Source organism: Aspergillus neoniger, assembly GCF_003184625.1.
Source record: "Aspergillus neoniger CBS 115656 unplaced genomic scaffold BO87scaffold_1, whole genome shotgun sequence".
NCBI lineage: Eukaryota > Fungi > Ascomycota > Eurotiomycetes > Eurotiales > Aspergillaceae > Aspergillus > Aspergillus neoniger.
The window spans coordinates 1488675-1511479 of record NW_020291129.1 but is presented as its reverse complement, the minus strand read 5'-3'; the positions used below and the strand labels follow the sequence as shown (position 1 = coordinate 1511479).

At 50.8% G+C, this 22805-nt stretch overlaps 7 protein-coding genes across 7 annotated transcripts; 4 read left to right on the top strand and 3 right to left on the bottom strand.

Annotated features, from left to right (window-relative positions):
* Positions 1 to 3126: 3126 nt before the first annotated feature.
* Positions 3127 to 3691, bottom strand: BO87DRAFT_11297 (uncharacterized protein). The gene is made up of 2 exons (XM_025617888.1): positions 3186 to 3691; positions 3127 to 3133 (listed from the first exon to the last, which is right to left on the bottom strand). The coding sequence occupies exon 1, from the start codon at positions 3524 to 3526 to the stop codon at positions 3245 to 3247; it is 282 nt and encodes a 93-aa protein (XP_025485453.1). The 5' UTR covers positions 3527 to 3691; the 3' UTR covers positions 3127 to 3133; positions 3186 to 3244.
* A 978-nt stretch (positions 3692 to 4669) lies between these two features.
* BO87DRAFT_372118 (uncharacterized protein) lies at positions 4670 to 5544 on the top strand. Its single transcript, XM_025622210.1, has 2 exons — positions 4670 to 4894; positions 4953 to 5544. The coding sequence occupies exons 1-2, from the start codon at positions 4757 to 4759 to the stop codon at positions 5382 to 5384; spliced, it is 570 nt and encodes a 189-aa protein (XP_025485452.1). The 5' UTR covers positions 4670 to 4756; the 3' UTR covers positions 5385 to 5544.
* A 196-nt stretch (positions 5545 to 5740) lies between these two features.
* Positions 5741 to 7311, top strand: BO87DRAFT_372116 (aldo/keto reductase family protein). Its single transcript, XM_025622209.1, has 3 exons — positions 5741 to 6100; positions 6177 to 6609; positions 6692 to 7311. The coding sequence occupies exons 1-3, from the start codon at positions 6049 to 6051 to the stop codon at positions 7170 to 7172; spliced, it is 966 nt and encodes a 321-aa protein (XP_025485451.1). The 5' UTR covers positions 5741 to 6048; the 3' UTR covers positions 7173 to 7311.
* Positions 7312 to 7803: 492 nt separating this feature from the next.
* On the top strand, positions 7804 to 9661 carry BO87DRAFT_348386 (C2H2-type zinc finger protein). The gene is made up of 2 exons (XM_025620965.1): positions 7804 to 8455; positions 8540 to 9661. Exons 1-2 carry the CDS (start codon positions 7924 to 7926, stop codon positions 9160 to 9162), a joined length of 1155 nt encoding a protein of 384 aa, XP_025485450.1. The 5' UTR covers positions 7804 to 7923; the 3' UTR covers positions 9163 to 9661.
* Positions 9662 to 10222: 561 nt separating this feature from the next.
* BO87DRAFT_11244 (chromatin-remodeling ATPase CHD1) lies at positions 10223 to 15423 on the bottom strand. The gene is made up of 2 exons (XM_025617885.1): positions 10797 to 15423; positions 10223 to 10739 (listed from the first exon to the last, which is right to left on the bottom strand). Exons 1-2 carry the CDS (start codon positions 15215 to 15217, stop codon positions 10610 to 10612), a joined length of 4551 nt encoding a protein of 1516 aa, XP_025485449.1. The 5' UTR covers positions 15218 to 15423; the 3' UTR covers positions 10223 to 10609.
* A 1813-nt stretch (positions 15424 to 17236) lies between these two features.
* Positions 17237 to 19055, top strand: BO87DRAFT_11221 (P-loop containing nucleoside triphosphate hydrolase protein). Its single transcript, XM_025617884.1, has one exon. The coding sequence runs from the start codon at positions 17473 to 17475 to the stop codon at positions 18901 to 18903; it is 1431 nt and encodes a 476-aa protein (XP_025485448.1). The 5' UTR covers positions 17237 to 17472; the 3' UTR covers positions 18904 to 19055.
* Positions 19056 to 19798: 743 nt separating this feature from the next.
* Positions 19799 to 22602, bottom strand: BO87DRAFT_372111 (snoRNA-splicing protein PRP40). The gene is made up of 4 exons (XM_025622208.1): positions 22439 to 22602; positions 22202 to 22356; positions 21083 to 22139; positions 19799 to 21030 (listed from the first exon to the last, which is right to left on the bottom strand). The coding sequence occupies exons 1-4, from the start codon at positions 22577 to 22579 to the stop codon at positions 19990 to 19992; spliced, it is 2394 nt and encodes a 797-aa protein (XP_025485447.1). The 5' UTR covers positions 22580 to 22602; the 3' UTR covers positions 19799 to 19989.
* Positions 22603 to 22805: the final 203 nt, after the last annotated feature.

Sequence of the window (22805 nt, the reverse complement as noted above, 5' to 3'; positions counted from 1 at the left end):
CGACTGCGGGAATCCCGGGTTGGCAGGGGACTTGGTGGTGGTGGTGGTGGTGGAGGGAGAGTGATAAGGGGCGGTTCAGTCGGGTAGGGTCGGTCTGTCACTTGAGTGCTGCACTCCATCGTACCTACAGCATATGCAACATCATTATCAAAAAGAAAACCTCCAGATTTTACAATAGAGCATTATAGAGAAAAAAAGAAAGAAAAAAAAAAAAAAAAAAAAAAAAAAAAAAAAAACAAACACAATAGATCTACGTAGTTCAGACTGAAGAATATTGTCTGGTTCGTTCCAACAACTACCGAATGTTGGTCCGGATCCTCAATGCCGCTGAGTAACAATAACAACTGCCTGCCAAGCACACGCACACAATTTCCTCGTCAAAAATCGAAGTTGGGCGAGCGCCTGACCCTTGCGATCTTCAGGGTCCGGAAAGAAAGTTCGGAACCGCAGCTGGGCAAGCGTCGGCGGACCAAGGTAGCACTGAGTCCCGACTAAGCTCGCTACGGTAGTCGATATCCGAGGGGAGGGGAGGGGAGAAGTTGACCCATCCATCACATCCAAGGGACAGGAACCGAGAAATGGGAATTTTTTAAAATGAGACAAGATTCACACCGAAGGGGGGGAAGATTGGATTGGGTGGATGGGGAGGGGGTAATCCGGTAACGGTATTGGATACCATGACGGGTAAATTACCCTTTTCGAGGCAGTAAGATTACTCCGGATACGCATATACTTTCTTCCCTTCTTATTTTTCTTGCCCTTCTCGGGGTCCATTCAACTTTAAAGGTTGATTGGAGAAGAAGAAAGAGGGACGAAGGGTTATTGTTGGTGAGTGAGTGGGGTGGGGCTGTTATCAAGTAGCCTTCTCAGCTACACGCTAGTGAGGGTTGGGTTCATTCTGGTTTATCGTGCAGAAAGCAGGTGGAGTGGAAGGGGACTGATGGGATTGGTGTAGGGGGTGAGAGTCAGAGTCAGTTAGGTCAAAAATATTGCTCGCTCGGATGTATTTAACAACTGTCTGTTCAGATTGCATATCATGTTGATAGATTGTACAGTATAAAAGTTTAGTCGGAGCATCGAAGTGGTGTCACGCAGGATCCAACTAAAACTAACCCTAGCCGATATCGATTCCAATTGTCCATGCAAAGACGCCTTGTCTCTTCCGTCCAACAATACAACCAAACTCAACTACTTCTCTATCTAAACTACCCACCTCGGAGGTATATCCACAGTCCACACTTCCCACACCATTCACCTCACCACCACCACTAGCAAACGCCAGCTGCGTAAGCAGAGACGTCACTCAGTGGGGTCCGAGATTTTGACATGCCGCGCGTAGAATTAGATTAGTCCTCAGATACGCATGAATTAGCCGGAGACTAATCTGTTTGAGGTCTAATCGCTTTCCCCCTCCGTTCTAGACTGTCGCCCGGTGGCTTGTTGGCTGAAGGTCCGGTTCAGCTATGCTTTTCAGGGCTCAATTCGATGCCACTATCTTCAGGCTAGAGAGTCAGAGAGAGAGAGTCAGAAAGAGAGGGGATGAAGGGTCAACACGAAGCAACTAGACTGGATCACCTGGTGTTAGACTGGGAACATACGTAAGCCACACAAACTACGGGGTAAAACGACCGCTTAGTTAGGGACCGATCAGGTGTCGAACCAAACACTAACCAAGATACCCTGTTTTCCTTCATCGATTCTAATCTACATCCATGACACGGTACACACACACACCACACCCACACACAATCCATGCTGCCCATCCCATGGTATCTGATGACCCCAGAACGGCCACGATCGTACCGAGGATACAAGTTCATACCATGTATAGAGCCGATCTCATTGTTTACACCCCGTCATCATGTTGACTTTATGACCCTCCGTCTTGGATCATTTCCCTTGACACCTAGATACGTAGGTGCATACGAATGCTCCGGTGTCCAGTGGGGCCCAGCCTAGCGTCGCCGAGCAATTGCTTAGGGCTCTCCAACTAGACTAGTATAGATATGTAAAAGAACGAAGAAATTCAAGATGGAAGCGGGGATGCTCCTCCGTAAGCTATTGGGGCGGACCTCAATTAAGGGTTCCCTTAACTTTTTATTTCATTTTCCTTTCCATTTTTTCGCCTCATTTGCTTCCTGAACCGTGGCATCGAAATTTTTCTGCCTGTTGCTCCTACCAACTAGTGTGGCCTTCATCGGGGTTAACTCAAAACGAATCGGTGCAAGGCACACACACATCCCCGAAGAGGTCTACGTAGCGTCTTTTCATTCATTCAGTCAGTCATCCCGTCAGAGATGATACGATGTCGTGATGAGGGCGTTTTGACGAAGACGAAGGGGGAGGAGGAGCCCCCGACGTTTCGGATTCCCTTTTCCCCCTTCGGCTTTCCTATCGACTTGGCTACGTATGTGTATACGCACCTTCATTATGAGCGGATTATTCCAGGCATAATCCCGTACGGCCAAGCACTTTCTTCGTCGTGGGACGGAGTTTACTTTCCTGCGTTGACTGATCTCGATCAGCGCCTTGTAAGTGCGGAGGTCTCGTGCGCGCGCCGCCCATGCTGCTGCTGCTACCGCAGGCCTTACGCAGCCAACACTGGAGGAATTACTCCAACATATCAAGGTTAAGTAACTAAACCACGGCGGCGCAGCCTGCAGAGAAGATCATTCCTTCTCGGTCGTAGTGGACGTACGAGTAAATGCCGCTGGACATATGCGTGACAGGATCAGACTGTCGTCTAGCAAAGTATAACGGGCGCCACCCCTCAGCGAGTCAGGCTTGTAGGCTAGTAAGCAGCCACGGGGCAGGACCCTTGAATTTGGGTGCTTTTGGGGGGCGGCTACTGCTGCTACTGCTGCTTGAGACTGATCACGTATGCCGAAATGAAGGCGCTTTGCATGAGCGTTGGTTGGTTCATGTGGTCAGGGGGATACGTTTGCAGGTGGGAAATGGGCTGATTGTATGCGTACTATGGCTCTTGGCTGGCTTGGCCTCTTGCAGCAGGTCCCAGGCAGGGTCTGAGGTTTGTTCTGCTGGTTGTTGGACCCTCGTTTGATACGACTGGACTACTTGTTTGGGATTTCAGATGGCTGTGGTTGTTCACTGAGTGCTTGCATCGTGTTGAACGCTGTTGTTCCATTATCAGAGAGAGAATTATGGCCCCACGACGACGCACTTACGTGTCTTTTGGCATTGGAGGATGATGATGACTGCCCAATCAACGCACCTTGGTAGGCGCTCAGCCAGCCCAAGTCAGGCGAAGGTAACATGTGTATTCTTGTGGATTTGACAATCTGCATGTTTCACCTAATGTCATACACAACCACAAAGTTGCAGTATCGAGTCTATGATTCCTTGTTAGTTGCCTTAAGTGACAATCAGTAACTGCCCTGTGTTCTTGACAGCTGACGTTTGCCCTAAGAGGTTGATCATAGTGAGACATTACGAGCGATTTGCTGGGTGCCAACCGGTTCCCTCGATGTCGACATCGCCCCAGCACCGCCCTCAGCTTACCCTCCATCTCATTCAGACCAATGAATGCGCGCTGAAGTTCATCCTCCTGTCGCTAGTCTATTCGGTGATACACAAGATACCGATACGTCTCGAAGTCAAGCCTTGAGGCACAGATGACTCAGACTTGGCATTGTGCCCTAGATGGGATTACTGCTGAGACATTTGTTCCCTCATGGAGAAGGACTTTGTGCTCTTGTGGCAATCAAATCTTGCAAATGAAGAGGTGCAACAGTCTCATGAGACTTTAGCCCAGGGAGACTCAAATAAGTGTCGAGGTGGTTGACCTGGTTACACTTCCAGTGTAGAACAATGGAGCTATCTGTGCCGAGTTGAGGAAATCAGAATGGACTGGTACAGATGTGCGACACAGATGTTATGCCAGAGCCGATGAGTGACAAACACATCCTTACGGACAAGGCCACTGCGACAGGACTACTACGGAGAATGAGAAAACTATCAATTGATTGTTGAGTGTTCGACTTCATACCTGTAAGTCTACTATAGACGCGACGCCTGCCAATACAGACCTGCGGTGGTCGGGTTGAACGTTCCGCTAATATCTCCCAGCCAGCAGGTACGGCTCTCAAGAGATAGAATACATTCCTGGGAATTCAATTCCAGTTGGCCTTGGATGATCTCATATCGATATGTGGCGAGCCTATCCCTGTCCGGCAAGCAACCGGCAGGAATGTTCAAGGCCCCTGGAATGCGAGATGGTCAATCCCTACCATTTAGGGTCTATGCTACTGTCTCATTTCGATCGGGCCTGGATAACTGAGTAAAACAATGGCAGCTTTGCTTGTTGCCCATGGGAGTATCACGAAATGGAAATTCTGACTAGTTGGTGTTTCCGTGCGATAGCGGTGGTGGTATCAACTTAGCCTGAGAGGACTAGTTACCTCCTAGTAGAAAGCAAACTTCCAGAATTTGAGAAATAAGTGGCGTGCGAAATCCAATTCATGGCTGGATCTTATCTTGAGACGCGATCTTGCAAAACGCGAGGTATTCCCCCCGCGACATCTATCCAGCCCTTCCATTCCGCACGTCGGCAAAGTCTCATCGCACAGGGGGTCCGGGGCAACGGCGAGGAGTATATCTAGGCTCGACTGTCTCGTCGAACATTCAAATTTAATTTCACCTCAAACTTACTCCTCAAAGCACTTGATTTGTTCCCATTGCCCTTTCGTACTCCTGCTCTTGGTTTTTATACCACATCTCACTGCCCTCTCACAACATCATGCACACCAAGACGCCATCAGTGACCTGCATGGTCCTCACATTCCTCACCTTCTCTTCTCTCACCCTCGCATATCCTGTAACTACATCCAAGAAGGACGTTGTATCGAGAGCGGTGAGTTCGAGATCTCCTGACCCGGTAAGTATTCTTGTCTGTATACTCACACCCACCCAATTAGCTGACTCTCTCGCCACAGCGAATGATCCCTCAAGCCGATACCCCGGACGACGAGAACAGTGATCTTATCGACACCCTCTTTGACTCTATCGGACTCCATGACTTGACCAAGCTCAACCACTGGAAGTCAGACAATGAGCCTGATAAGTCCGATCAGCCTGATGTCATTGATGACAGCAACAGCCCTACAAAGACCGTGACCAGCCAAAACAACGATGTCGATCAAGATGATGACAAGGCGACGGATAATGGGAAGGATAGCAATAAGGTTGCAGATGACTCGACCTCCCAAGACTACGAGAAATACTCTGACAACAGTAAGAACAGTAAGGGTAACACCCTTCCGAACCCTGCATCGGACGCTTCAGGGTTCGCGAAGGCCTTGATGCAGAAGATACAGGACGCTGTCAAGGATGCTCTAGATAGCAGCGACGAGCACACGCTTCACTGAGAGATGCTGAGAGTATACTTTCTATCTCTCTTGTCTCAACTCTTTTGGGATTGTAATGTTTGGTTGGCGGGTGTTTTGTTTGTCTCGACGTCTCTCCTATACTTCTGTTTTTGTGAAAAAGTATTCAGCGGCGTGTCACGATTGACGAAGTCCAATGGCAAGGGGAAGCTACATAATGAGTTAGTACCTGAAGTAGTAGAAAATTGACTTGGTGATCCTAGAACCTCTCGGTCTCCGTCCATCTATTTGATTCTCCGTTCTTGGTGGATTTAACTTCCGTCCGTCGGTCTACGAGCTTAACTCCAGCTAAATCCGGGAAGGACCCCTCGGCCTCCATGATTAATACCGCGGCAGATCCGATCCACAGAACTCATTGAATCTAATCGTAACTCTCAATGACAATCAGCGGGTCTCGTATCCAATTGTGAGTCAAGAGCGACAATCCAGGACTATGTCCGAGGAAATCCGAATATTGGTGTTGAGGCGGGGGAAAGCAGAGATAAAAGCCCCTCATCGACCCTCTTCATTGCGGGCTGCAACCCCGACCCAAACTCGAGCTTAAATACCATCCATCATCATCACCTCTTATTCTTCAAGAGCTTCACATCTTGACCTCCAATCGAACACCACAAACCACCCCAATCGCCACTACACCTCCAGCAAAATGCCTTCCCTCAACGGACGCGAAATCGGCCACACCGGCTACGGAACCATGAGTATGTTGGAAAACAATCAACCCCGCAGTCACCATAATTCTTTTTCGCAGCTGACGATAATGATGTCAAATCAAAGGAATGACCTGGGTCCCTCAGCCTCCCTCGGACGAGCAATGCTTCGAAACCCTGAACACCACTCTCAGGCTCGGAGCCAACTTCTGGAACGCCGGCGAGCTCTACGGCACACCCGATTACAACTCGTGCCACCTCCTGAACAAATACTTCACCAAGTACCCCGAGAACGCCGACAAGGTCGTCCTGAGCATCAAGGGTGGCTTGAAGCGTGGAGAGCTTACCCCCGATAGCTCCGAGGCCAACATCCGCCGGAGTGTGGACGAGTGTCTGCGCGTGCTGGACGGAAAGAAGAAGATCGATATCTTCGAATGCGCTAGACAGGATCCGAACGTGCCGGTGGAGCAGCAAGTGACTGTCCTGGCGCAATATGTCAAGGAGGGCAAGATTGGAGGTATTGGGTTGAGTGAGGTGGATGCAGAGACTATTCGCAGAGCGTACGTTGCTACACACATTCATCTACTTGCAGAAGCTGGTTACACGAAGAAATAAGTAATGGCAGCTGACGAGATCACGCAGTCACAAGGTCCACCCGATCGCAGCGGTAGAGGTTGAATTGTCCCTCTTTGACACCACAATCCTCAACAATGACGTCGCGAAGGTTTGCGCTGAGCTCAACATCCCCGTTGTGGCTTACTCGCCCTTGGGCCGCGGTGTGTTGGCCGGCGCTTTCACCAGTGTGAATGAGATCCCTGAGGGCGATTTCCGCAGAATGCTACCCAAGTTCCAGGAGGAAGCCATGAAGGAAAACATCAAGCTGGTCAATGAGGTCAATGCCCTGGCTACGCGCAAGGGTGTCGCTCCTGTACAGATCGCCTTGGCTTGGATCCTCACTCTCAGTGGCAAGCCGGGAATGCCCACCATTATTCCCATCCCCGGTGGTACGACGGTTGACAAGGTTACTCAGAACCTGGAGGGAGTGCCTCGCCTTAGTGATGCTGAGATGGACGAGCTTAAGGGCATTTTGGAACGGATCCAGGTGGTCGGAAGTCGCTACTAAGCTACGGTTGTACGGTCTTCATAGGGCGTGTGCTTTGGCGATTTCTTGGTAATGAATATGATATCATTGCTATATATATGTATAGTATAGGAGAGATAATAAGATCCTGAATAAGCCAGAATTGTCAGCTTGTGTTGACGTGGCAGCAATGAAAAGCTTCATGGACACAATGAAAACAGACGAGGGGTCAGATCAAGTGTAGAAGAGTCAACATGCAATCTCACAAAAAGGAGATTGTCAGGATTGCAGAATTCTTGATTAATTCATCATGGAAGTTGCGGCAGATTCAAAACACAAGAAAGTGGTAGGAAATTGGCGGCAACTTACCCTGCTCAAACAATGTGTGGGCAGGATCTGTTAGACAGATCACGAAAACAAGGGACAATTAGCTAGAAAGTAGCTCAATTAGCCACTGGAAGAGTAATTGAGTCACATTAGATCTCAAGGCGAATCCCCAAGTTGCGTTATTTCCCAGTCTCTTGGACCAGGGAAGTGTAAAAGAGGAGAAGAAAAGAAAAGGAAATTCGGGCGCGAAGAAAATTGGCGGCGCAATAGCCTCATCACGTGCCGGGCGCTCAGCCCAGTGTATACTCCGGCGCCGGATATCGAACTTCCAAACATCTCAAACCTGGCTCACTCCTCCAGCCGGTGCCAGTAACACTCCTCAAGGCCCACAGTTGTTGCTCAGTTCCCCCCCGTTATTCACTCACCAACTCTGCTGAAAGCGGGCCCTCCTCTCCTGTCAACCACCATGACAGAATCTCCGGGCTCCCCCCTCTCCTCCATTGCTTCCGACGACATGTCGGATCGCGACGACCTAAAGCAAGCCTTCTCCCCCTCCGGCTCCAACATGCCTCCCTCAAAGCGTCGTCGCACTGGCGTTGCCTCTTGGGATCGCAATACTCCCGTTTCGACCACTTTCCAAGATGACCTCCCTCCTCCTTCTCCCTCCACCTCCATCTCGTCCGATACCTCCGGCGACATTCCCAACTCTCCCAACACCCTCGCTCTCATAGGCGGCAGTCAGGATGACGACTACAGCGGCCAAGGCAACGACCAGGTCACTGTCTGTCGCTGGGATGGATGCGACGCCGGTGATCTCGGCAATATGGACGGCCTCGTGAAGCACATACATGAAGAACATGTCGGGAGCCGACAGAAGAAGTACTCCTGCGAATGGTCCGATTGCAGTCGAAAGGGTCAAACTCACGCAAGTGGCTACGCGCTGCGCGCACACATGAGAAGCCATACGCGAGAAAAGCCCTTCTATTGCGCTCTACCTGGTAAATTTTCCTAGACCTTTCCCGTCATACGTTCCCTGCCCGTTATCCCTTGGCAACGTCTAACATTGTTCCTCTATTCTGTAGAATGCGACCGCAGCTTCACTCGATCAGACGCGCTTGCCAAACACATGAGAACGGTTCATGAAACAGAGGCGCTTCGTCCCTCCGACCCCGTACCCAAACACCACAACGTCGCTGCTTCGGCGGCAGGAACGCCGACCGCGACTCCGTCTGGCAAGATCCAACGGTTGAAGCTGAAGCTATCGTTCCCACCAAAGGACGACGCAGGAGATCACAGCGAAAGCGCCAATGAGGAGGCAGCAGGACTGGAGGACGATCTCCACATACCCCCTGGTGGATTGGAGAAGGAATTCGACACCTACGAGATGCTGCTTGAAGGCCCGCAATTGTATCGGCTGCTTTTGAGACAGATTCACTGGGCACAGCAGGATGGTGCGGAGCTACGCGACGCATGGGAGAAGATTCGCGTCAAGAGAAAGGAATCGTGGATGGAGAAGGAAGCGATCTTCGATGACTTGATGGAGGCCGAGGTACGATTGTTTAAGCTCCTCGATGAGAAATTCAGCGTGGCCAAGTCTGCGCCGGCGAACGGGACGGATAATGCACCGCAGTCGGAGCAACGGCAGTCAGAGCCAACAGAGATGGATGTTGCACAGGACCAGGGGTCTGGGTCTGTTCCGCCATGATGCGATGGTCGGTGTTGATGGCGGTGGTCACTTAATATATCCTTCTTGACTTGATCACTCCTGCCTTTGCTATTGCTCTTCCTACCCCTTTCCTCTTGTACTTTACCTTCTTGTTTTTGGGGCTTCTTTTTGGGAATTTTCTTTCTTGGGGCTGCTGCTGGTAATGACTTCGCCACGGAATTGGGCCACGTCACATCACATCTCTTGTGATAATAAACGTGCCACTACTCATATTCCATTCTTTTTTCCCCCTCCTTTTCTTATACACCTTTTGTCTCTATTATCTTACCACGTCACGGGACATGCAGGGACTTGATCAATTCCGGTTTAGTTCATTTTCATTTCGTTTCGCTTTCGCTTTCATTTCCGCAAAATATCCTGGTCTTTACTAGTTTGCTGAGTGTTTTTGTAACCTTACGAAATGGGATTGGCGCTTCCTTTCTTTCTTCCAATATTGAATGATAGCATGGAGTCACTACTATTCAATAGAAATAAAAATCAGGTACCTTGATTCATTGCATGCTTGTAACCCTTATAGTTGTTGTTTGTTGAAATGTGGTCTGATTGTAGTAACTCCATTGGGAGAAGAGAAAGAGAACCAGTGACAAATGCACTCCGCGCCTCTTCTTTTTCCTCGGACGCATGTCTTTGTCAACACCATGTCGAACGAGCATGCCAAGCAGTAGCAGCCTTCAAGACGTATCCTAGACAATGAAGTGGGAACACAACACTCTTTCCTGTTGAAAAAATAAGAAACAACTATCGAAGGTCTAAGGACACGTCGATACAAAATTAAGAAAAGCAAAAACAAGATGGATATCCATTCATTCCCAGGCTAGAATCAACGTAGTAGAAAGAGATCAAACTCCAGAGAATAGTAATAGTAAAGTAGCCCGATGATAATGATGATGACGATGTTGATGGTCTGAAAAGAAGATACATGAATTCGAAGGATATAAGAGGAGCCCTGCTCGGATGGTATGGTTTAAGGGGGAAAAAGGGCTAAGAAAACAATCATGGCAACAGCTGGGTGTTTTTTCCTCTTTTCTTTCCAGGGTTCGATATCGGAGAAATAACAAGAACGCCGCTCATCATTCTGGAGGTATATGGGAGGGGAGCGAATGATGAGCGATAGAAAGAGGAATAGGAAACGATATATGTGAACACATCACAAATCCCGATGCTCCAAATACGCGGGAAACCCGCAAGACGTTAAGAGCCAAAGAAATAGCTGCCATGCATGCAAACATCATAGAAGGCCACTCATGGGGTCAACCTCACACAACACTCCTTATTCGTAGATCATACCAGACGCCGTCGCCATGCTAACCCAAATGATGCATATGTACCTTTTAACATGAATAGAAGCAAAAAGAAGAACTCCATGTAAAGAACAAGACCCTTGACATCCTTTCGCTGGAAGATACCGGGATTAGAAAACCGGCATCTACTCTCCGTTGGAGGCTGGCTTGGATGCAGCAGGCTCCTTAGGGATTGCGATCAGTTTATGATACATTTCTTGAAGTTTAGCCCCTCCGGCGTCTTTGTTGGGCCAGTAGTGTACCGAAACATATTGCCTATTGAGGGAGTCAGTATACCTTGTTCGGAACAGAGCCGGATTGCATTGGACATACCATAAACGAGTCTCCAAAGACGACATGGAGCCCTGGCCCTTCAGATTTTGACAGATGAATTCACCGACCTTTCCAAGTAGACGTCTCAACTCCGTAGCCCTTTCAGCCTTGCTCGGGAAATTCTCTTTAGTAACGGCTGACACCTTCTTCAGATTCTCGCGAATGGGCTTGAAGAACAAGCGAGCCATGTCCTCTTTGCCGGCGGAGTAGCCATTCTCATGAGGCTTACGACGCCGAATGTCCTCACTGGATGCGTCGGAGGTTCGATGACGGCTTCGTTCGCCTTCATGCATGGATCTGGGTCGATCGTGGCTGGGAGTATGGTGTCGTTCAACACTATCTCTGGCGCCGTGGGTATGAGACCGATGCCTGGAACGTTCTGTTTCCCGGTGGCCTCTACGAGAAAGAGACGGTGCGGGCGAAGCCGAGACGCTGTTGCTGGCATGCGTACGGGAACCTTTCCGGTTATTCCGGTGATGATTCTCGACAGCTCTCTTCGCGCTGACACTCGAACCGTTGGTGACTTTGTCACGAAGAACAGATAACAGATAGTCTGCGCGACGAACAAGGTGAACGGCTCCTGGAGACTTCGTTGTCTTGTCCTCGGCATTCATACGTTCATTTTTCCTCTCGACACGGTGTTCTTCAAGGAAGAACTTGTCGCCAAGGCCAAGGTCGGGATCGTCTCGGATTTGCGTCCACGCACCATATCCGTGCCGCGCAATACCGATACACAGCATCCCGTCCTCGCGTGCACCCCATGGACACGTATAGTCCGCGGCTTTAGTGGCTTCCGGTATCCGGAAATTCTTGAAGTCAGGCACGGCGGCCGTCGCCTCCTTCAAGATACGCATTTCCGTCGGACGTTCCACAATGGTGTACGCATTAAGACGCTTGACTCCATGGAGATCGAATAAGACTGCCTTCTTTTCTTTCTTCGTCGGCACCTTACCAGCGTGCTCAAGGGCCTCGAGTTTCTCTATGTCTTCCCGCACCAGATCGGCAGCCTTGTCAGTTATTTCGCGGAGCGCAGCCTTGACCGTCTCTCTATCACGGTCAAGGAGACGTGCCTCACGAACGACATCCTCCTCACGTTCTACCATATTTCCAAAACGAAGGTAGGCACGCAGAAGATGGCGGTATTCTTTCTCCACAAGGGGTCGTTTCGGGTCCGACTGAGCATTTGAGTCGGAGTCATCGCCATTCTCCATACTGACCTGTGCTCTCGCTAATCTCTTGGCTTTGCGTTCTTCACGGGTATCCCGTGCATCACCCGGTGCATTGCGCTTGCGAGGTCGGTTCTGCTCAATGACTTCGGCAAGATAGCGTTCGTCGGCTTTCTTCTTCTCCTCTGCCTTGATCTCCTCCAGCTGTTCTTTGGGTATGATGTCATCCCAACTAAGGTCGTCCACCTTGATGTCAACATATTCGAAGGCTCGAAGGAACTCTTCGCCACCGTCAGCTTGAATCTCCTCAGCCTGTTCGGTCTGGTGAAGTTCTGCGTTTGCGAGGACTGAGTCGATATCGAGTTGTTCAAGCTTCTCCTGGTTACCAGTCTGCTCGAACATCCTCTGGCCACGACGTTTGAGAATACGTGAAATATCCTCTGTTGAGTTTGGCTCGCTGACCGAGATTCCACTACGAGCCATCTTGTTTTGAATCTCTGACGCCTCCTTGTCAGTAACACCACGTTGGATTGTGATGAACTCGAGTAGAAGCTTGTTTCGAGCTCTCTCAATCACTTCCTCCTCCACGGTATCCTTTGACACCAGGCGATACACACTAACCGGCCTCGTCTGTCCAATACGGTGCGCTCTGGCCATGGCTTGAAGATCAGCCTGGGGGTTCCAGTCAGAATCAAACAAGACCACAGTATCTGCCGTCATAAGGTTGATTCCAAGACCACCGGCTCTGGTAGACAAAATGAACGCAAAGTCATTGCTTCCAGGGGCATTGTAGTGTTCAATTGCCAAACGACGTGCAGCCGCAGGGATAGTACCATCCAGTCGTTGATATGTATATCCGCGGAATTCCATATAATCACCGAGGATGTCAAGCATCTTAACCATCTGACTGAAGATCAACACACGGTGACCGTCACGTTTCAGCTTGGCAAGAAGCTGATCCAAAAGCATCATTTTACCACTGCTGGTGATCATTGCCCTCAGAACATCCTCCCGGCGGGTACTACCTTCCAGAATCCTGGCTTCGGCATTGGGGAACATGAATGGATGGTTACTTGCTTTCTTCAGCTCCATCATGATGTTCAGAAGTGATTGTTTCTGACCTCTGGCTCCGTCATTGAGCGCAGCGTAATTCTTGGTGAGAATATTCTTGTAGTACTCCAGTTGGACGTCGGAGAGCTCGACGCGAATGATCCTTTCGGTCTTGGGGGGAAGGTCAGACTCCACTTTCGACTTCGTTCGACGTAGCATGAAGGGTTGAATAGCTTTCGTCAGCTCCGCAAGCTTATGAGAGGCAGCTTCTGCGTTCAAGTCCATGTCGGCATCAATGTGAACCAGGCCCGGATTTAAGAAGTCTAGAAGGGCAGAGAGTTCTGCAAGGTTGTTTTGAATAGGAGTTCCGGTGATGAGAAGTCGAGCCGGAGACCTGAACTCGAGTAACTTCAAATATAGCTGAGATTCGCGATTCTTCAACCGATGTGCCTCATCAACGGCCATAAACTGCCATTTGAACTGGCTCAGGAAGGTCGAGTCCAGCAGGACATACTCATATGTTGTGAGGAGTACATTGAACTTAGGGCGTCGGGGGTTCCCGTCTACCATAAGCTCATGTTCACGCAGAACTGTGCGTGCAGCCTCATTGCCATTGTAGACAACATAGTTGAGGTCAGGGGTCCAGTGGTCGAAGGTCTCAGCCCAGGATGGCATCGTCGACAGTGGGACGACGACCACGAAAGGCCCTTGCTGGCGGCGCACGTGGCGTAACCAGTTGATGAATGCAACGGTCTGGACAGTCTTACCAAGACCCATCTCGTCGGCCAGCACAACGTTGCGGTTCTTCACCCAATTGAAAGCCATGAAGTTGACACCTTTCACCTGGAACTCCTTCAGCTGGCCATTCTGTAGGAAGCTAGGTGTGCTCTTGATTGTTTCGAATGACTTGCGCGTGGCTGGGTTGGTTTCGGACTTGTCTGACACCGGGGGGCGAGAGGAGCGATCTAGAAAACGGTCTATCTCGCGCTGAGCGATATTACTAACGAGATCTTCACTCTCCCATGTACAAGAGTCGTAAAACAGGCGCTTCCACTTGACGAAGTACTCCGTCCCTTCGTCGCCTTCGCGCATTCCGATGACTCGCTCAACTTGTTTGTAATCCTCAATTGCGTCTACATCCCTCTCACGATCGAGGTTCCATTTCTCCCGATCCTCGGGGGCAACATCTGCATCATTCTTGAGGCGAACGTCTTCGGACAGTGTTTTGCGTATGTAATTGTCAAGGCGGCGGGTACTACGACAGTTGGCAAGACTCTCGGCCGTTTCCCATGTGGCATGGTAATGGGATTTGCCTTGCCATTTGATGTAGAACTCAAAGTCGTGGCGACCGACGTCGAGGCTACTTGGGTCCACACCATCCTTGAGGCGATGATTGAGCACAATATCGACAGCTGGGCGATCATCCTCCACGGTATTCACCCAATAATTCTGCGTCATTTCCTCTGGGTCATCTTCGAACATGGAATCATCATCATCTTCGTTGTAATTGGAGACCCGAGAAGCATTCCTCGTTGAGAAACGAACCTCAGGGTGCGAAGGTGCTTCGTTTGATGACGCTTGAAGGAGCCGCCGTCGCCTCGCCTTACTTGTACGAGCACGGGGACCCCCGTACTCATCGCTGTCCGAGTCTTCGGAGAACGACGACTGTGTTGCGGAGCGGGAGGGACGTTTCGAGGTGGGTTGTGAGGCCGCAGCGCGTCGACGCTTAGCACGGGGTGCTACAGCATCAGAGTCGTCCGAGTCCGAGTCTGATTCGACTATTTGACGCGTCGTGCGGGCTCTTGCGCTTCGGCGAAGGCCGTATAGATCGGGGTTCTGTCGGATATAGTCTGATTCATTGACCGACGATGATTTCCGTTTCGTGCCACGCCTGGTTTCTGATGATGAAGAGTTTTCAGAGCCGGATGCACTGCTCTGGTCCTCGTCATTTTGAATTCCAAAAGCATCCTCATCTCCCTCTGCGTCCGGGGAGCCGGCGTTATAGGACTCGTCTGCGGCGTCTTCCTCGGGGGAGGATGATGAATCGCGTGCGGCATGGTTTGCATAGGAGTCGGATAGGTGGTCTTCACTCTCGCTGACTGCAAGATCATCTCTGCTGCTTGCAGCATCGGAGGCAGGTGATGCGGAGTACCCATTCATCAGGGCCATTGTGGCCGATGGTTCGGAGGTAGATGGGATCACCATGCTAGTAGCTATTGATGATGAGAGGCATCAGCATTGAAGCCCGGTACGAGGCCGGAGAGGGATGGAAGACACGGCATAGTGTAAAACAGATTTACGCGACTCAGATTCCACTAGAATCGAACAGAATAGGTAGGTGAACGAGGTAGGAGATGGAGGTATGATGGATGGGCATGTTTTTGATGGCGGGCTGGATGAAACGCGACGGAGAGTGATAGGGAAGAGATGGGGGATAATAGGGGCGAATCCGAATGCAAAAACAGGTACAAGAGAGGAAATCCAGCCAGACCTTGACCAGGAGGAACCCGAGAACCCCTCAATACACCGGATGTAGGGGATATCTGGAGTTCTTCGGTGGGTCGAGACCGTGGAGAAGTACCCCGGCCGACAGTGGCAGGACACGTCTAGGAAAAAGCTAGGAAAGACAAATAAAATACTTACATTCCATAGCTTGGTGACCCCTAATCAGGGAAAAACGAAGAAGTAAATGGTGACAAAGTTGAAGGGAAAAGGTGGGGGGGAGGGGAGGATGGAATGGTGGAGGCAGCAAAGGAACGATGGGAGGCCGCTGAGAATATGATGAGGGAGTAGGAAGAGTGTTGTACGTTCGGCTGGAGGTGGACGAGTCGCCGTGAAGGGATTGGCTGCCCGCCTGATCCCTCAGGCTGCCATTGCCCGCCATGCTCTGTATGGTTTAGCGCGCCTCAAGCGAGCCTTCAAGCGGACTAGCGCGCTTTGTTTGTCACGTGCGTCTCGGGAAAGGAGCTACTTTTCTTCCGAGCAGAATCAGTCAATGTGAACAGTCAGCCAATCAGCACCGCCAGAAATAATGCAGCCCGGAAACAGTTGTGGCCTGAGGCAGCCACGGTTGCCCACAATGCCCGGCATAGTTTTCTCTCCAAAGAGCCCCTCCTCATCGGGGTTCTCCAGCAACGTTTCTACCTCGCTCTCTCCTTGGTGCTGCCTGTGCAGAGATCTGGCGCATTCGCATTTTGCCAGTCCAACCGCCGCCGTGTGATCGGCTTCATCCAGCACAGTTCACCCTTTAAGCGATCTTACTGCTTCTTTTTACAGCTGCTCCCCCACTACATCGGTTTCGCGCATTCGACTTGATCTGAACATTAGCCATCATGTCTGACAAGCTTACCCGGTATGCCTCCTTATATCCACCTTATTGGTTTCTTTTGGTCACACCAGCTAACAGATCTGGGTTTTCAGTGTTGCTATTGTCAACAGTGACAAAGTGAGTTTCCTATACCCCGCGGCATACGCTGCCAACAACCATGTGTCGACGCTCCAACGTATACTGAGACATCTCGCTTGGCTGGTAATAGTGCAAACCCAAGGTACGCGAATCTTCCGATTTTCCTGCTTTCTTCGCGCCCCCGGACCTATCTTCTAACGCTCATCCTTTCTCTTCTTCTAGAAATGTCGCCAGGAATGTAAGAAGTCTTGCCCCGTCGTCCGTACGGGTAAGCTGTGTATCGAGGTCACTCCCGAGTCCAAGATTGCCTTCATCTCCGAGCGCCTCTGTATCGGTTGCGGTATCTGTCCCAAGAAATGCCCCTTCGGTGCCATTCACATCATCAACCTGCCGACCAACTTGGAGACTCAAGTTACCCACCGTTACTCCGCCAACAGCTTTAAGCTTCACCGTCTTCCCATGCCCCGTCCCGGACAGGTGCTTGGTCTCGTCGGTACCAACGGTATTGGAAAGAGTACGGCGTTGAAGATTCTCAGTGGAAAGCTGAAGCCCAACCTTGGACGTTTTGACAACCCTCCCGACTGGGAAGAAATTCTCAAGTACTTCCGTGGTTCCGAACTGCAGAGTACGTATATATAGTATCGTGGGGTCGATTTATACAGACTTCTAACTGTATGCAGACTACTTCACCAAGGTTCTGGAGGACGATCTCAAGGCTGTTGTGAAGCCTCAATATGTCGATCAGATTCCCAGGGCTGTCAAGGGCCCCGTTCAGAACGTTGGAGACCTCATCAAGGCCCGCGCTCAGTTGGGCAACCTGGAACACATTCTCGACACTCTTGGTATGGCACAGTTGCAATCTGAGCTTTGTGATAACACTGCTAATGATTTATGCAGAGTTGAGACAGGTCCAGGACCGTGATATTGGTCACCTTTCTGGTGGAGAGCTCCAGCGTTTCGCCATTGGTCTGGTTTGCGTCCAGAAGGCTGACGTGTAAGAGCAATATCTCGAACCGTTTTTCGATGCGCACAAGCTGACAAATTTTACAGCTACATGTTTGACGAGCCTTCCTCCTATCTTGATGTTAAGCAGCGTCTCGCCGCCGCTCGCTCCATCAGAGAGCTTCTGCGCCCTGACGATTATGTCATTGTTGTCGAGCACGATTTGTCTGTTCTTGATTACCTGTCTGATTTCGTCTGTGTGCTTTACGGAAGACCCGCCCTTTACGGTGTGGTTACTCTGCCTGCTTCCGTCCGTGAAGGTATCAACATCTTCCTGGATGGTCACATCCCCACCGAGAACTTGCGATTCCGCGACGAGTCTCTTACTTTCCGTCTTGCTGAGTCTGGTGATGACTTCATGGTGGACCGGGCTCGTGCTTTCTCCTACCCCAGCATGGAGAAGACTCTCGGTAACTTCCACCTTAAGATCGATGCTGGAAGTTTCACCGACTCTGAGATTATTGTCATGATGGGTGAGAACGGAACCGGAAAGACCACTTTCTGTAAGATGCTTGCTGGTGCTGAGAAGCCTGACGGTGGCAAGAGCGTTCCTCGCCTGAACATCTCCATGAAGCCTCAGAAGATCACCCCCAAGTTCCAGGGTACCGTCCGTCAGCTCTTCTTCAAGCGTATCAAGGCTGCGTTCCTGTCGCCCCAGTTCCAGACTGATGTCTACAAGCCCCTCAAGCTTGATGACTTCATTGACCAGGAAGTCCAGAACCTGTCTGGTGGTGAATTGCAGCGTGTTGCCATTGTCCTGGCTCTGGGAATTCCCGCCGATATCTACCTCATTGACGAGCCCAGTGCTTACCTGGACTCCGAGCAGCGTATCGTGGCCTCCAGGGTCATCAAGCGTTTCATCATGCACACCAAGAAGACTGCATTCATCGTCGAGCACGATTTCATCATGGCCACTTATCTCGCCGATCGTGTCATCGTCTTCGACGGTCAGCCCTCCATCGATGCTCACGCCAACGCCCCTGAGTCCCTGGTCACTGGTTGCAACACTTTCTTGAAGAACCTGGATGTCACCTTCCGTCGTGACCCCAACAGTTACCGCCCTCGTATCAACAAGTACCAGTCCCAGATGGACCAGGAGCAGAAGTTGGCCGGCAACTACGTAAGTCTACAATCTTCTCACCTCAGCACTGGCATAGTTCAGCCGTGGTGGTATCTTCTTTTTCTCATGAGAAACATAATACTGACTTGCATTCTTCACAGTTCTTCTTGGAAGAAGAGAAATGAAGAGGTTGTTCCGGGCAAGTATGACCGCGTGCCTCACCGACGTGACGGCCGCGACTCGGACCAGCGGCGTCGCTATCGTCGCTGGGGCTACCTTCGGGTAGTGGCGTTTTTCGGCGTTACAAAGGCCTCTGCAGCTCAGAGAAGGCGGCGCCGCTGCCGTGGCGTGCGTCTTCCTGATGATGTGGATGGTGCTTTGGAGGAGGATGACGAAGAGGGAGCGGACGACTTGTTCGGCTAGGTAGGAGCAGTGGTTTAACCTGTTCCAGTTAATCCTCTCTGGCCCCCCCTTGTCGTCGCTCATGGTCGTCCCTCCCCAGCGCCATCCACGCCTGCATAGTTCAATCTAGTCCTCTTCACGATGGTTCAGAGTGAAGACACAACGAGACTAGTCTATTAGATTATGTTTGGGTATACGGATTTCCTGGATGGCGCAGTCATGTCGGAGTTACAATTTTTGTCAAAAGAGTTCCAAGGTTATTCGCGACATGGATGGTCCGCCGACAAAAAAGGGTGTCGGTGAGGGAAAAAAAGATTAGCTGGTTATGGTCAAGCTAGGTGGCCACTGTCCAAAAGATTTCTTTTTTTTTTTGAACATATTTCATTACGCTAGTCATTCACTTCGTATATATCACTTGCTTTTCTCTGTCCCTAAGCATGGTAAAATCTATTCAGGACAGTATAGTGAACTCTACATAAGCACCTTGTGTACGCCTACGGAGCAGATCCCCTCCGAAAATGTCCGTCTCCACCGGATGTCATACTCCTCCCGCCCGATGATAGCGGTAGGTATCATCGCCCAGTAAGGAATCGACCTCCCGCATTTTGTTCGCTGGATCACATGAACAAATATCAGGAATTACTCTTAAATAATACAAACGAGGCATTTCTTCCCAAACATCACTGTATATGACGTGCTGTGATGTGTATCAGTGGGTTCAATTGTGGTTGTCCTAGTAGTAGTAGTAATAATAGTATGACATGATGGTGATAGACAACTATATATAGTATTCTGAGTGCTCCAAGCACTAGTTCAACTTAACGTTGAACCGTAGAACTGGACGCCACGACAGTTACTTCGGCTGTGTTTAATTACTATTAATACTAGATATAGCATAGGAAAATATCATTATAGGTATTGTATTTGTATTTTCACATGTCAAGAAATGCATATATCAATCGTGTGGGCGCTAGACATACAAAGTCGATATACGGGGGCAGCAAAGATGAGACGCATCCACCAGAACCCGACACTACAAGTGTAGAGTCAGTCAGCGTCCATTGGCAATTACCTATGGAACGGGTAGTAGTGTGTGTGCGCATCTACTTAATCTTCCTCAATCTCCCCTTCTTCACTACCGGAGTGGACGGCCTTTTCCTCTTTCTTTCCATCATCGGTTGCCGCTGGAGTCCGCTCGCGACGGTCCCGGTCTCGCCTGGCACCGCGGCTGCGTTCGCGCTCCCGACTATCACGTCGGTAGCGCTTCGCAGAGCGACTGGCAACACTTTCCGTGTCGCTGTCGCGTCTGCGCCTACGATCATTGCTTGTGGTGCTTCGGGTATCGGCACCATAATCCAGCTCATCCCGACCTCCCCGGGGATCACCGCGTGTGCGATAGAGGCGTTCGCGCTCTTCCTCACGCTCGCGGCGCTCGCGTTCGTAGTGGCTAAGAGGGCGTGCGCTGCGATCCCTGTCCCAGTCGCGATCGCGGTCCCTATCCCGCTCACGCTCACGGTAACGTTCCCTGTCTCGATCGCGCTCTTCCCGTCTCTCTCGGACGGGCGATAGGCCGCTGGCCTTGCGGTAGGAGCGTTCACGATCTGCTTGGGCTTTACGGCGATCTGCCTCGTAGGCATCTGGTTCTGGGGTCCGGCTTAGACGGCTAGACGTTCCCCTTCTTTCGCCTCTATAGGATGGCCCGCTGCGATGATCACGATCACGGTCGTGATGATCACGGCGACTTCCGCGATCCCTGTCGCGGGCCTCGCGGTCTCGTTCCGCATCCTCCTCCTTCTCCTTCAGGCGGCGGATGACCTTGTCAAAGGCGGCCTGTCGGAGCTCATCGGTCTCCAGAGACTTGTATTCATCGAATCTTTCGATCCGTGGCTGCACCTGTTCCCAAGTATCAGTTGCACGGACAGGGGGATCGAGACGCTTGATCCGGGAACGCAATGAATCTATAGCACGGCGTTGATGACGGTCCGCAGCGTGCTTCTCTTCCTCGCTTCGTCGGACAGCCTTCTCCTGGATACGCTGGAAAATCAGTTGAAGTATCTCCGGATCAATGTTGGCTGTCCGGCGATCCCCAGATACAGCAGCGTTGAACTCCTCCAGAGTGGTCTTTGGTGTAACCTCGAAGCGTTTGTCCTGAGTACAGGTTAGTGACAGAAAACAGAAAACCGGGTTTAGTCACACTCACGTCAAGTACATCCAAGACATCATTACGTGGGCCACGCAGTGAGCGTTCTTCTTCTTCAACCATATCCCAAAACAAATCCAGGGGAGAAGATCCGGAGTTACCCAGGATACCGACGTACCGAGGATCCTCGTGGATCAAGGGGTAGATGTTCATCCACTTGCTTCCAGCCTTGATCTTACCCTGAGATCTCAGCTCCTTCAGAAGCTCGATAAACTGCTCGCGGGCATGACGCTCTTTTCTCGCCTTTGCAGCCTTTTGTTGCTGACGCGCATCATTGAAGGCCCGCTCAAGGGACTTGATATGGTTCTCGAATGCAGTCAAAATATCGGACTTGCTTAGAGTTCTAAACTTGTCGTCGCTTTGGACTTTGTCATTCGACTGAATAATCGCCTGTGCTTCAGACCAGCGTGTGTATGGTTCCAGGTTCAGAGACTTCAAGATAGTCACCAGCTCATCCATAGCAGCTTTACGCTTAACAGCTTCCTCCTCGATGTGCTCCTTCTTGAGCTCAACAATGTACTCCTCGAAGAGCTGGCGCCTCTCGTTTTCATCATCCGTAGATCTAAAGATGGTTTCGCCCTCGATGATCGGTCGGATGGTCTTCCAGCGACTGTAATGTTTAATCTCAGGATGGCGCTTCAGCATGGTATTGAAATCTGCTCTGAGCTTAGCGAATCTTTCTTTCGCCCGATCCTTTTCCTGCATGCGAACCTCGACCGCATATTTTTCAAAAGCTGCCTTGCGGTCTCTGGGGTCTTTGAGGGCACGATACTGAGGATCCTTGATAGTTTCACGCATGGTCTGTTCCCAGCTCCAATCGGGTTGCACGTTGTGGCGCTTCAGCATCTTCATGAACGCGTTCTCTGCCTCTTCGAGAGAGCCGTACTCGGGTTCGGCTTGCTGTGTACCTAGGATAGGAGCAGCGGCGATGCCGTTGGTATCCATCGAGCCATATCCTCCACGTCGGTCGCCATAGCCTCGATCATAGTCGTCGCGGTCACGCTGTTGAGGGTAAGAAGAAAACGAGCTAACACCACCTGCAACGAAAGTCGGGGCCCTATGCATGAACACGTTAGTCTCATAAGCGCATTGAGAGGCAAATTTGGGTATGAAACTTACGCCACTGGAGGAGCCTGAGGCGCTGGAGCCTGTGCCAGAGCAGTTTTGTAAACATCTGGCATCTCCCAGGTGCTTTGCTTGGTTTCGGTGTTGTACCAGTATTTCCGACCACCCTCAGCAGTATATTCCTTCCACGGCTGATTTGCCAAGGCACGCTATATGAAAATTTAAAATAAATTAGAATCCAGGACAGAAACATACGGCAATGTCATTTAAAAAGGGCAGGGGGACACATACCTCAACCGGCGTCATCAGCTCGATGGGCTTCGACCACTGCGTCGCCTTCGTCTGCACATTGTAGTAGTAAACTCGACCATCAGAGTTACGCGCCTCCTGCCACAGGGAGGGCGCGCCAGCCGGACCATTCATGGGATTCATATCGAAGTTGCAGAAGCTGCCGGGGACAGATACTGCTGTTGCGACGATAAGAGAAGGTCGGGAAAAAGCAGCGTTCGAAGAAGCTCGCCGGGGTTCCTGCGCTAAGGTTGTTTGTCGTGTTTGCACCGTCCCGGGGTATCGAACACCTCCACCCGGCGCGCCTGGGTCCCTGGCTGCTCTTAAATTAAATGCGCATCGAGGGGATTTCCGCCTGTTGCCTTCTTTT